The 13,339-nt window shown below is 52.7% G+C and overlaps 1 protein-coding gene and 1 pseudogene across 1 annotated transcript in view; both read left to right on the forward strand.

The window, feature by feature from the left end:
* The first annotated feature begins 320 nt into the window (after positions 1-320).
* The window catches only part of LOC122688294 (liprin-alpha-1-like), a 32,270-nt gene continuing 19,251 nt past the window's right edge, over positions 321-13,339 (forward strand). The window contains 6 exon segments of the mRNA XM_043894191.1: positions 321-359; positions 10,199-10,297; positions 10,765-10,929; positions 11,583-11,657; positions 13,007-13,015; positions 13,148-13,230. Coding sequence (XP_043750126.1) covers positions 327-359; positions 10,199-10,297; positions 10,765-10,929; positions 11,583-11,657; positions 13,007-13,015; positions 13,148-13,230 — 464 coding nt within the window. The 5' untranslated portion in view covers positions 321-326.
* On the forward strand, positions 1,157-1,275 carry LOC122688778 (annotated as a pseudogene).

Raw genomic sequence — 13,339 nt, forward strand, 5'->3', positions numbered from 1 at the left:
GAAATACGTAGACCGGACTCCTATGAATAAAGACAGGTGCCATTAGAGAGAAAATAACCTACTAGGTTCATTTAGTTCTATTATTGCGCTTCTCCTTGGGAGTGAAAAATAAGAGTACTTCTGGAGAAACTGACAAAGCTGTGATTTATCTTAATAAAAGACTTCTGATGGAGATCTTGAAACCTGTTTCCTGAAAGAAATGAGTTATAAATATATTCCTTCAGCCTGGTGGCAACGTTTCTAATGACAGAATTCATCTCCCATGCAGCTCAATGAATCCCTGTTTTGAAACAAGAGAATGAATGAAAGCGTTGAGTGCAGCAGCCATGAGGTTCCCTACCGTCACAGCTCACAGTAAGGCAAGAAGGATCAAAGTAACTGTTGTCTGTCTGTTTTAGCAGTTGGTGACAATCCAGTAGATCCTGTCTTCAATTCACGTAGAACTCTTTAAGGAAGAGTCTGAAGGCCCTCAGGAAGGTCCCGTGCTTGGCGGGCGGCGTGGGGACAAGGGGGGCCGCGGTGGGGCGAAGGGGCGGGGCTGAGGCGCTCGGGTGGATGGCGCCGGGGGCTCGCGGTGGGTTTGGGCCCCGGGCAGGTGCCCGGCAGGATGGGCGCTCAGGGCCCCGGCTGTGCTACGCCTACGCCCTCGGGAGGCTCAGAGGACCGAGGGCCGAGGGCCGAGGGCCGCGGTCCGCGGCGGGCCCGAATCAGACACCTCCGGGGCCACGTGGCCCTGAGCCTGGAAGGCGAGTGGGGCGGGGGGTGGGGGTGGGCGCGGGCGCCGACAGGGGGCGGGCCTGGAGAGGCCCAGGGCGGGAGGGTGCCGAGACCTCCGCGCCCCTCACCCCAACCCCAGGCCCAGGCATGCACGGCCAGCCGGCCACTCGGGGTCCAGGAAGCCCTCCGGGGCCCCGGGCCGGGCCAGGCGGGTTCTGGCCGGGCTTGGCGGTGTGCGGAGGCCGGGCGGCGTCGGACGGCCGCCGGGCTGCCGGCCCTGGCCGACCGGAGTCCGGTCGCAGGTCGTGCGGCTCAAGTGCAGCCCGCGGCCCTTGGAGAAGAGTGGCCGGCTGGCCTGACCGGCAGGCAAGTCAGACCGAAAGGGAGGCACAACGCAGGGTTCTTAAGGTTCTTAAGGCGCCTGGCTGCAGCCACCTCCGTCTAGGGCCATACCACCCTGAACGCGCCAGATCTTGTCTGATCTGGGAAGCGAAGCAGGGTCTGGCCTGGTTAGTACTTGGGTGGGAGACCGCCTGGGAATACCGGGTGCTGTAGGCTTCCTGCCTCCCCTGTCCTTTAGCCCTGGCCCCCCCGCCCCAGGCGCGGTTGGCCGCCCCGAGCCCCACCTGCCCCTGGCCCCTCGCACCCGGCGCGCTCAGAGCCGTCGCCTGCCTTCCAGCCGGCCGGCCAGCCAGCCGGCCGGCCTGCCGGCAGCCCTGGAAGACAGCGGCAGCCCAACTCTTGGGTCCCCGCAGCCCCAGCCCCTCCCCCGGTGGGTGGCCGGGGCCCCGACTCCCGCCGCAGGCCTGGGTTGCCTCCGGATTTGGCTTCCAGGAAACCAGATGACAGTCGGGTCTCCATCTGGGGCTCCCTTGGCATGCCTCAGGCAATCCCAGGGGCTGCCCCAGCCCGAGCCCCAGCCCAGTACTCCCAGGCGACCGCGGGCACACACACACACACACACACAGACACACAAACACACAAAGACACACACAGAGACACACAGACTCACCCCGCACCCCGCCCCGGACAGGTGAAGAGCTGCAAAGCACACGGAAGGGAGACTCAGAAAGAGGGGCGAGAGTCCTAGTCTCGCAAAGACCACCCTCACAACCCTCACGTTCGGTTTCAAAAGACCCGTGGTCCAGTGAAGAACAGGGCGGATGTAGGTAGAGTGGCGGCGGCGTATGCCAATGCAGACCGGACCGGAGTCCCGTCACAGGTCGTGCGGCTCAAGTTTAGCCCACGGCCCTTGGAGAGGTGTGGCCGGCTGGCCTGACCGGCAGGCAAGTCAAAGCGAAAGGGAGGTGCAATGCACGGTTCTTAAGGTTCTTAATGCGCCTGGCTGCAGCCACCTCTGTCTTCACCCCCCATCTCACTCCTACCCAAAGACTCAGTGTCTGTGCCATGAGTCTCCCCTACATTGAGGTGTCAGGGGCAATTGTGTAGTCCCAAAGCTATTCATATCTCTCTTCCGATTTCCACCATCAGACTTTCATTTCTTTGGCTGGGAAGTTTTTATGTGTCTTGAGTCTTAAGTGCTGAGGCTTTTATACACCCCACCTGTCTTCCTTTGGGCCTCTCTAGGTTTTGTGGACGCGTACTTGTTATAAACTGGAGAAGGAAATGGCAAAGGTATGAAGTGAATTCTGGACATGTTTAAAGAGTCTTGTCTTGAAAGTTCCCCAAGAAAATGGCAACCCACTCCAGTGTTCTTGCCTGGAGAATCCCAGGGATGGGGTCGCACAGAGTCGGACACGACTGAAGTGACTTAGCAGTAGCAGCAGCAGCATCTCTACTCAGAGTCAGCAATTTGACCTTCTTGTACTTCTTTTCCTTGTTGGTTTTAGTATCAAGGTTATGCTAGTCTTATGAAACAAGGAGGAGAGTGTTCCTGGTTTACCGCAAGAGTTCCTGTGAGATTGCTGTTTACTTCCCTGGCTTTTTGGAAGAATTGATTGACAAAACAATTAGGTTTCATTGTGGGGAGGCTTTTCACTTCAGATTTAATTTTTTTCATGCAAATAAAAATTTCTGATTTTGTATGTCTTCTTGGGTCTATTTAGGTAAATCATTTCCCAGTGCTAAGAATTTAGTGAGGCCAGCAGACTCTGCAATTGGTAAGTGACGTAAATAGTAAGTTCATAATATCTTTGTTGTCTGCAAGATGGGTTGTCTCCACTTTTAAAAATCCTTGATATTGGTGATTTGTGCCCTGCCTCTTTTTCTTAATCAGTTTCTCTAGGGGTTTATCATTTTTATCAATCCTTTCAAAGAGCCAACTTTTGGCATTGTTTTTTAAAAATATTCATATGTGCTTACTGTTTCCTTATTTTCTGCTCCTTTTTCTTCCATCTGCCTTGTGTGTCGTTTGCTATGCTTCTTTTCTGGTTTCTTGGGATAGAGGCTTAATTGATTTTTAGCCTTCCTTCTTTTCCAGGATATGTGTTTAAGGCTTTAAGACCCTGTAAACATAGTTCGCTGGGTCCCACAAGTTTGAATAAGCCAGACTTTCATTATCTTTCATGGAAAAGTATTTCTAATTTTCGTTGTGTTTTTTAAAATTATTATTCATGAAGTTCTTCAAGAAGTATGTCATTTAACTTCCCAATGTTTGGGAAGGTTTTTCTAGTGACCCTTTTTGGATTCCTAGCTTAATTCCATGAAGAGCCCTGTCTTGGGCTTTTTGGGCTACTGTTACCAATACTGTAGACTAGCTGCTAGACAAGAGAAAGTTGTTTCTTAGAGTACTGGAGGCTGGGCAGTCCCAAGATCACCAGCAGGTGCCACGTCTGGTGAGGCCTGGTTCCTGGTTTCTAGACTGCCTGCTGCTTCTCCCTGTTCTCGCATCACGGGAGCCCATTCCCTCCTGACCTGACCCCTCCCAGAGTCCCTGCCGCTGAGTATCATCTCCACGTGCGGGGTGAAGTTTGAGGGCACATAGACCGTCAGCCCATTGCAATCCCTAAGCATACCCTGCATTATTTCAGTCCTTTGAAATAATTCGAGCTTTCCTAGTGGCCCAATATATATTCCTTTTGTTATATGTTCCTTGGGCCCCTGAAAATCATGCGTATCAGGGGGAATGCAGTGTTCCGTGCGTATCACTTAGATCAGGTTTGTCAATCATATAATTCAGATTTCGGTAGCCACGTTGAGTAAAACAGAAGTAGGTGAAATCATCTGTAATACGTTTTATTTTAACACACCCAAAGCGGTACCCTTTCCGTGTGTGATCAGCATGATGGAACCCAATGAATCAGTTTCTGTTCTCTTCTTCACGCTGCGTCTTTAAACTCCAGTGCGTGTCTCACGTGTGCAGCACGCCTCAGCGCAGCGCCGGCCGCACTTCAGGTCCTTCATGGCTGCAGGTGACCACGCACCAGGGAGCCCAGTTCCGTGAGAGATGTGTCTTTAACGTCTGCCATTGCGATTGTGAACCTGGCTGTTACTCCTTTTCTGTTTCTGTCAGTTTTTATGTATTGATATTTTGAGGTTATGTTATTAGGTACATTCAAATTTAGAATCCTCATCTTTTTGGTAGACAGAACTTGTATCAGTATGAGATGCTTCCTTTTATCGCTAGGAATGCTTCTTACTCTAGGCACTGTTTGACAGTGATATTGCCACATCAGTTTTCTGTCCTTGTTTGCCTGCGTATCTTTCCGTATCACCTGTCTGTGGTCTTCCATCTTCACATGCACCTCTGTGAATAGTGTAGAGTTTTGATGTTAATCAGTTTGACACTTTTTATCTTTCCGTGAGAACCTTTGCTCTGTTTACAGTTTGATGTTCCCGTGTGCAGACAGCGTGTTGCTGTTTGCTTTCTGTCTGTCCCGCCTCTTCTGTGTCCTTGTCTCGGGCCTTCTGTTAGAAGGATGAGGTGCTTTTCTAGTTCTTCCTCCTCTGCCAGGTGGTTGGGTGAGCGTGCGCAGATACGGAGTTTGGTTTACATTTAAGTCTAATTTAGTGCTGTTACTGCCTCCCTGACACGGCTGTTTCCTCCTTGTCACTGTTATCCTTTAAAACTGTAGATATATTTTTGGTGTTGTCATGATTGTAGAGTTAATGTGTACTGTCAGAATTACCTCATGGTTGGTCTTTACTTGTTTTTTATATTTCAGTCAGAGACTACTTTTCTTTTTCCCAAAGCCCGGCCTTAATATCTTTTTAGTTCATGTCTGTGGGTGATGAGTTGTCTCATTTCCATTTGCCCTAAAAGTCTTTATTTTCTTTCCCTTTGGAAGCGTGTTTTTGTTGGGTGTAGAACTCCAGGTTGGCGGTGTTTGTTTTCAGCATTTTACAGGCGCCCGTCAATGATCTCCTGACTTCGTTGTTCTTGAAAAGTCAGCTCTCGGCGTTGCTGTGCCATTAAAAGCCACACCTTTTTTCCTCTGAGCGCTGGAACATTTTCTTCTCGCCTCAGGCACCCGCAGAGCTGCTGAAACCAATGTGTGGTTTTCACTTTTGAGTCAATAGTCTGATTCTTGAGCCAACTCTTGCCCCCGTCAGTGCCAGTCAGTTCCGTCACTCAGCGTCTGACCCGTTGCGACCCCATGGACTGCAGCACGCCAGGCTTCTCTGTCCATCACCAGCCCCCGGAGCCTGCTCAAGCTCATGTCCATCGAGTCGGTGATGCCATCCAACCGCCTGGTCTTCTGTCGTCCCCTTCTCCTCTGCCTTCAGTCTTCTCCAGCATCAGGTTCTTTTCCAGTGAGTCAGTTTCTCGCATCAGGTGGCCAAAGTATTGGAGCTTCAGCATCAGTCTTTCCAGTGAATATTGAGGACTGATTTGCTTTAGGATGGACTGGTTGGATCTCCTTGCAGTCCACGGGGCTCTCAAGAGTCTTCTCCAACATCACAGTCCAGAAGCATTGATTCTTCGGCATTCAGCTGTCTTCATGGGCCAATTCTCACATCCATGCATGACTACTGGAAAAAACATAGCTTTGACTAAATGAACCTTTGTCGGCAAAGTAATGTCTCTGTTTTTTAACATGCTGCCTAGGTTCGTCATAGCTTTCCTTCCAAGGAGCAAGTGTCCTTTAATTTCACCATCTGCAGTAAGTTTGGAGCCCAAGAAAATAAAATCTGTCACTGTTTCCATTGTTTCCCCATTTATTTGCCATGAAGCGATGGAGCCGGATGCCATGATCTTCATTTTTTGAATGCTGAGTTTTATGCCAGCTTTTTCACTCTCCTCTTCCACTTTCATCAAGAGGCTCTTTAGTTCCAACCCCTGGAGGCATTTCTTATTCCCCTTTCTGTCTTTTCGCCCTCATAAGGGGACCCATTTATAGCTTTTAACAACATAGTTTCACAACGGGCTCTTTCTATACTTTTTTCCCTTTTATATATATATTTTTAACTGATCCATCCTTCAGTTCACTGATCCTCTCTTCAGCTACGTCCAGTTTGATGTTAAGCCCAGAGACTGAGTTCTTAAATTCAGTCCCTGTTATTTTAACGTTGTAGCATTGGTTTTGATTCTCAGAAATTTCTCCTTTGGTCAAGTATATTTTTTGAACTGGTGACGTTTGCATCTGATACCTCTAGCATACCTCTGATATTCTGATAGACATCTGCTACCTCTGGATGTGTTTCAGTTCTTTTTCTCTTGGTCCTGTTTGTTGTTACACCCTTTTTTGCTTTGTTGGTTGCATGTTGGACACTATGTTTGGAAAACCCTAGAGGTCCTGAGTGATGCTGTCTTCTCCAGACTTTCCTCTGACGTAGACCTCTAGTGGGGACAGAGCTCTCTGTTCACTCAGGGCCTGAGTGACTTGAGGCTGGGGGGTCCTTGTAAGCTGAGTCTCAGCAGCCTTCACCCACCTTCCCCGCCTCCCCCCACCCGACCCCAGGGAGGAGCCCTCCAGCGTCTCCGTCTGGAAGCCTGGGGGCCCTCCCAGGGCCCCTCCTTCTCGGCAGGTCCTGAATCCCACCGTCCGCCTCCTGAAGACCACGAGGTGATTGATACTCAGCGCTCAGCCAGTTTGGGCAGAGTGTTGGGTACGTTTTCTGTGCCCAACTTTTCTTGGGGAGATTGGTCTCTACCATCCGGACTGACTTGTCAGGCCTGTGCTCATATGTTTGTCTTCCCAGCCCGAGGAACCGTCCAGAGCTGTGTTACCCAGTCCCCTCTGCTGGACTTTGCCCTGCCTTTTGTTCGCAGAGTCAGGTTTGTTCAGATGCCCCGGGGGAAGGAGCGGCCCTCTCAGTCTCCAGCTCCCTCACTGGGCTTCCCTGGTGCTTGAAATCTTGGATTGTGGCTGCCTGAGGACCTCTTTTAAAATGTATTTAGCTTTTCTAGCTCTGGGTAGGCTGACCTACAAGCTGCTTGCGTCTGTAACTGGAAGTGGGGAAGCCCTGGGTGTCTTCTCTCATCTGAGGCCACATGTAAGCATCACAGTAATTATACTGATCATCTTTATTTGATCCCGGGAAAACAAGAGGCAGGGGTCCTTGCTTAGTACCCACGGTTGTGTTTCGGATCAGAATCCCCAGCTTGCCCATGCTCTTTCAGTGCCACTTGAATTTGGGAAGAAGGTGGAGCAAGCGGCCCACGCAGCCTGGGGACGGAGGAGCCGGTGTGCCTGCTTCCCCTGCGCGTGCCAGCCCAGGGCAGGCCTTGCGATGACAGGATGCTGGTGGTGGACGAGAAGCTGAGGAGGGCGGGGCTGCGTGACCTGTGTTCTGTGATGGGGTCACATGTGGGTTTTCTTTTTCAGTTTGAAAAGTGACTGCTTTTACCACCTTTAGTATTTTTTGGACCAAGGCAGATATATAAATAGGTAAATAAACGCTCTTTCGTCGATTAAAAAAAAAAAAGAAAAGTGACTGCTTTTAATCTTCCCTCCAGTTTCACTTTAGGTTGAAAATGAAGATTTTATTCTTCAAGTTGAGCACAGTGATTTTACAGTCTTTTTGAAAGCCACAGTTGAGGTTTTCAAAAGACGTCTCAGAGAACTCCAGTAGATAAAGCGAAAAAAAGAGAACGTGTTCAGGGTGCACTGAGGGCGGGACCCCAATCTGTACCCTGTCTCCCCAGAGTCTGTCATTGCTGAGACGGGCGGACATAGGACCCCAAGCACCCAGGGGACTGAGTCCTCAAGTGACCGCAGAGGTCCGGGCTGAGCCAGGAGCAGTGTGGGCTATGCCCTGGTGCGTGGAGAGCCGCGAGGCTGGGAGTGGGGCCAGGAGAGGGGGTGGGAGACTCTGGCGAAGAGGGAGTGCGGGGCAGCCCCTGGCGGGATCTGGGAGGCGCTGGCTGTCACGGCTGGAGGCAGGGCCACCCCTGAACCTCCACCATGCAGCCGCCATGGGGCCGAGTCTTCTGGCGGCCCAGGGTCCACGTTAAGAGGGCGAGCTCGCAGCAGGTTGAATGAACCCCTGTCCCCACTGTGGGTTCATTGTAAGCGCCCGGAGCGAGGTTGGTCAAGCCCTTGCTGAGCTCGAGTGAGGGAGCCAGCCAGGGAGGACCAAGCTCAGGGTGAGAGTGAGGGGCAGCCAGCGTGGTGAGTCCTCCTCAGCCGGGTGGGTTCTGGGCACACCCTTGAGTTCAGGGGTGCCCTTTCAGTAGCCTCACTGCAGGCTTGTTTCGGGGGTGGAGGAAGCAGAAGCCCACTTAGAAGACGTGCTCATCCCTAGCGGTGGTGGTTTCTGAAGCAGTTTATACTGTTCGGTTTGACTGTGACCCAGTGACCTTGCAGGGTCACGTTTGACGGTGGGCCTGAGCTGTGGGCACGGCCTTCCTTCTCCCGCACCCAACACATCCCTGCCATCTTTTTGGCAGCCCCTCCCCGCTCTCTGCACCCTTGATGGTGGGCCTGAGCCCAGCCCCTCTGTTACCATGGAGCCCCTTGTGACAGAGTGGGTTCCATGTTCTGGGCTCCTGGGAGATGTGCTGGAGGCAGAGCCTTCGTGCCATTTCTTCTTGAGACAGCAGAGCTGGTGGTCATAGTGTGAGAGCAGTGTGTGAGAGCAGTGTGTGAGAGTGGTGTGTGAGAGAGCGGTGTGTGTGAGAGTGGTGTGTGTGAGAGCGGTGTGTGCGTGAGAACGGTGGTCATAGTGTGAGATCGGTGGTGATACCTCAGGTGCTGAGGTATCTGCCTGGGAAACAGCAGGTGCCCCCGAGTGGGGGGCTGCCCCCATCCGCGAGGATGGGTCGCAGAAGGGCCAGCCTATGGGCGCTTTTCCCATGCTGCAACCCCAAGAAAAAGGCCAAGACAAGAAATAAGTTGGCCTCATCCCAAGTCCTGGAAGCAGAGTGGCCGGAGGTGAGAGCAGCCGGGGGCTGGGCCCGTCGGGTTGGCCCTCACCTGGCGAAGCGTTGGGGTTGTGTTTCACTGTGTTCGCATGGTTGTGGGCCCTGCCGGCCAGGGCGTTCTGGCCTCCTGGGCAGGATCGACCCCAGCAGGTTGACCTTGTAAGAGGCTGTGCAGGTGGTGTGTGGACGATGGGCGGGGGCCCCACAGGAAGGGAAACAGTGGCTGGAGGAGTCACTGGGGCACGTGGACTGAGCCATAGAGTCAGTCCTTGGAGCAGAAAGGCTAAGCCCCTTAAGGTCTCTCTTCTTCCAAACAAGGGATCCCCTGGCTGGAGGAGTCTCTGGGGCATGTGGATCGAGCTAGAGAGTCAGTCCTTGAAGCAGAAAGGCTAAGCCCCTTAACGTCTCCCATCTTACAAAGCACAGACCAGTGCGTCCAGTGTTCTCGTGACGGGTACCTAGTGCTCATGTATATAACATACACCCTCATAGCTTCACATGTCTGCTGCATGCCTCTTACAAAGTGTTGGGCAGTGCTCTAGGTGCCGAATACTTAGTATGTAGTAGGGGATACGTGGCCCAGGATTTTTGTATTTGTGCAAAGAACAATCGAAGAATGAAAGAGTCCGTGTGGTTTGGTCTGAGCAAGTTCACCACGTGGACAGCCCCGCGTACATACATATTGTGATAAAATACATATAACATGAATTTACCATTTTAAGCAGTTCATGGAATGACTGGGTGACTTCAGTGGAGTCAGGCTAACAGACGGCCTTGGGGTGCCATCAGCCTCTTTCGCAGAGGAACACTCCAAAGCCTGGTGGCCTTGTAGACCTTACCTTTCTTCTTCACTCTCCCCAGGGGCTCTAGGTCACTTGTCTGTGTGTCGTTTAAGAATCTCTTTATCCACTTTGTTGTTAGGTGTATGTTTAGGAAAGTTTCTCAGACTTCCCTGGGTCTTGAGAAGGCTGGCTTGGATTCCGGGTTCTCCCCTGCCACGTGCCTGCCAGGTCGAGGTGGAGGCTGCAGGCCAGTCTGAGTTGTAGGGGTCTGTGTGGTCTTGGGGTCAGCGGACCCCCTCCTCTCCGGAGGGGCAGGGAGATCCTTTGAGTGGAGCCTGGAGAGAATGGACAGTGTCAGTCTTCAGAGTCTCGCTCTCTTTAACTTAACATTTGTGTTTGCATTTAGTTACTTCCTCATTTACCTGTTTTCTAGGAGTTGGCCACATCTCAACAACTAAAGGCATGCAGGGAGCAGCTTCTTACAAGAGAAGCGGAAATCGCGGAGCTGAAAGCCGAAAGGAACAACACCAGGGTCAGTAGGCGGAGTCTCACGTGTTGACCTGTGCCCCGCGGGGGTCACCGCTGGGCTCCGTGTTGCTGTCTTTAAAGTCTGTCTGGTTTTCAAGTCATTTTTCACATCTTCCCACTGAGCAGACCGAGGTGGATCAGTTTGGGGTTCTCATACCTTGCTTCAAATTTATGATGAGAGCTAATGTAATTTTAGTACATTTGAGGGGAGAGTTCTCTTAGCTTCCATTTTTGTCCATGCTGCAGTTTGTGTGGGATCTTAGTTCCCCGACCAGGGATTAAAACCCATGAGCCCTGCAGAAGTGTGGAGTCTTAACTCCTGGGACACTGGGGAAGTCCACTCTAACTTCAGACTGAACTGGCGGGATTCCGACGTGCCTTAGCATGGTTTTGGTCTTAGCGTGAGGCTGAGAGGCGTTCTCAGCCCTGAATTCAAGTGTGAGGTTGAAGGTGCTCCTTTGCGCCTTGCAGCTGCTGCTGGAACACCTGGAGATCCTGGTTTCCCGGTATGTGCCGTCCCTCGGGATGACGCCGGGCCCGCAGCAGGCGCAGTCCCCAGCCAGCATGACCAGCGAGGTGGAGCTGCTCAGGGCGCTGAGATTGCTCTTTGAGCACCACAAGGCCCTGGACGAGAAGGTACCAGCCCCGCGGCCGTCCTGGATTTGTACATTTGCTGCCTGGTTAGGTGGACGATGCGTGTATTTATGGAACTAGTTGACTTTTGAGCTTCTTGAATTCTTGTAAATACAGGCTTTTCTGTAAGAACTCAGAGTTTTATATGGTTAAAAAGCGTTGCCTGAGTACATGCTCAGACATGTCCGAGTCTTTGCGACCCTGTGGACCGTAGCCCACCACGCTCCTCTCTTCATGGGGCTTCCCAGGCAAGAATACTGGAGTGGGTGGCCATCTTGTACTCCAGGGGATCTTCCCGACCCAGGGATCGAACCTGCCCTCTCACATTGGCAGGCAGATTCTTTACCACTGAGACACCTGGGAAGCGCCCAGTTAAAAAGTATTAGTTGGCATAAATGTCTCAAGGTTTTGTTTATTCTCTATATCAATTTGCAATTAAAAACTGGGTAATACAGTTCTTTTAGGATAACAGTTTTTTCCTCTGAAACTGAGAATTTAAAGCTGTTACTAAGCAGATTTTCTTCACCTTAAGGACAATGAGAGACATTAAAGGTATTCTGTTACAGTAGCCATGGAATCGGGTGAGGGTAGAATAAGAAGTGCACTAACGTATGTACACACATCAACACACAGTGATTCGGCCCCTTTTATTTCAGTTGAGAGAGCAACTGCGACATGCTCTCGAAAGGTGTAGTTCCTTAGAAGAGGAATTAAGGACCGCACACAAACAGGTGAGTTTGGACAGTCATCGTGCAATTCAGTTAAGGGTTCGTCATTTGTGTACTTTCATTTTTAAAAAGTATGAAGGCTGTAGTGGTGGACATCAGGTGTTATTTATCTTTGAAATGGGGCGCAAGGGCCTGAGGAATAACCCCAGGGAGGGTGGGGCCTGGAGCCAGGGAGAGACGTGTTGGAGGGCGGCGGGGTGGGCAAGGAGGAGAGGAGGCTTGGTGACATGGGTTCCTCCAGCCCCCGGGAGCTGCCCAGCAGGGCAGGGCACAGCGCCTGCTTGCAGAGTGCTGGAGACCAGGCGGGAGGGGGACAGCAGAGGCCACTCGCAGGGAGCCTTCAGAGACCCTGAGTTGGCGCTGCAGGGTGCCCTGGAGGAGGAGTCTGCTGGCTCCGGTTGTGCCATCTGAAGCAGAGAGTAGCGAGAAGATGTGCTGACCAGGCTGATGGGGCTGAACCCATAGGCAGCCGGTTTGCTGGAGCGGAACTGGGATGATGGCAGGTGGTCCTGCAGCCAGCGAAGGGGGTGGCCCAGCCCTGGGGAGGGGTCGTGAGGAACACAGGGGGTGTGGGCTGAGACCACGCGGCCAGGGAGCCGGCAGCCAGCACCTCGAGGCTGCCCCTCGGATGCTTTGAGGTCATGTCTGGGAGAGAAGGCAGGACCTGGGTTGAGAGTCGGACAGGGGGGAGACTTGCAGAGAACAGGGTGTGAGGTGTGAGAGTGGGAGGGCGGCACGGGCCCCAGCAGGCACTCTCCCGTGCGTCTCTGATGGCAGAGCCGCCATTGTGGTGCGAGGGGCTATCCCCCAGAGCAGCCCGAGTGCCTGTGCCCCGAGACGAGAGCCGCAGGGGGCTGGCCCTCCAGTCCCCTGGCTGCCCTGCTCACTCCTGTCTGTGCGTGTTCAGACCAGCCTGGAACACGGAGGCCTGGGAACCTGTGAGGACGGCACTCCTCGGGGAACTAGTACAAGTGATGACCGCTGAGGTGGACCCAGCGGATGCGGAGCTGAAGGATTTTTTCCTTCTTATTTTCCTTCAGCCTGCCTGATGGAGGCATGGATGTATGTTTTTAATTTTGGCTTTTTGTCTCTGACTCGGTCATCCCACCCATGTGAATAACCTCATAGGATTGCCTACCGTCCACGCTAAGACCTGAGTGTCACCAGGCCATCTAGGAACTGGATTCTCCTGCTGCCCATTTCTTCAGTACTACTAGCTTAAGAGATGGCAGAGTCTCATAACCATGGCCGTTTATCCAAAGTCGGGGCTTCCATGTCAAATTGTGTTCGCTTCCTGATAGACGAGAGCTGTCCTGAATGTCGCTGACGAGCCGTGGTCCTCTCGTGCCCAGGTGCAGAGCCAGAGGGAACAGGACTGGGAGTCCGCGCAGCAGGCCCGCGTGGTGGCCACCGTGGCCCAGGCCTTCGAGAGTGACGAGGATGTGTCTGACGGCGAGGGCGACAGGGTCACCCTCCTCAGCTTGGCCGGTCAGCTACCGCCCAGTGGGCAGGCCGATGGCGACACTCTGCCTGTGATGATTCAGGAGCTGCTGGATGCCATCAACGAGGAGATCTGGTGGGTGCGCCCAAACTCAGCTCCCCAGAAAGTGGGCTTCTCTGAGGAGCTGTCTTCTCCTACGAGAAGTCTGAGTGTTCCATAGTGAGAGAACTGACTTCAGGCCTGC

This window comes from Cervus elaphus, chromosome 33 (assembly GCF_910594005.1).
Source record: "Cervus elaphus chromosome 33, mCerEla1.1, whole genome shotgun sequence".
Taxonomy (NCBI): domain Eukaryota; kingdom Metazoa; phylum Chordata; class Mammalia; order Artiodactyla; family Cervidae; genus Cervus; species Cervus elaphus.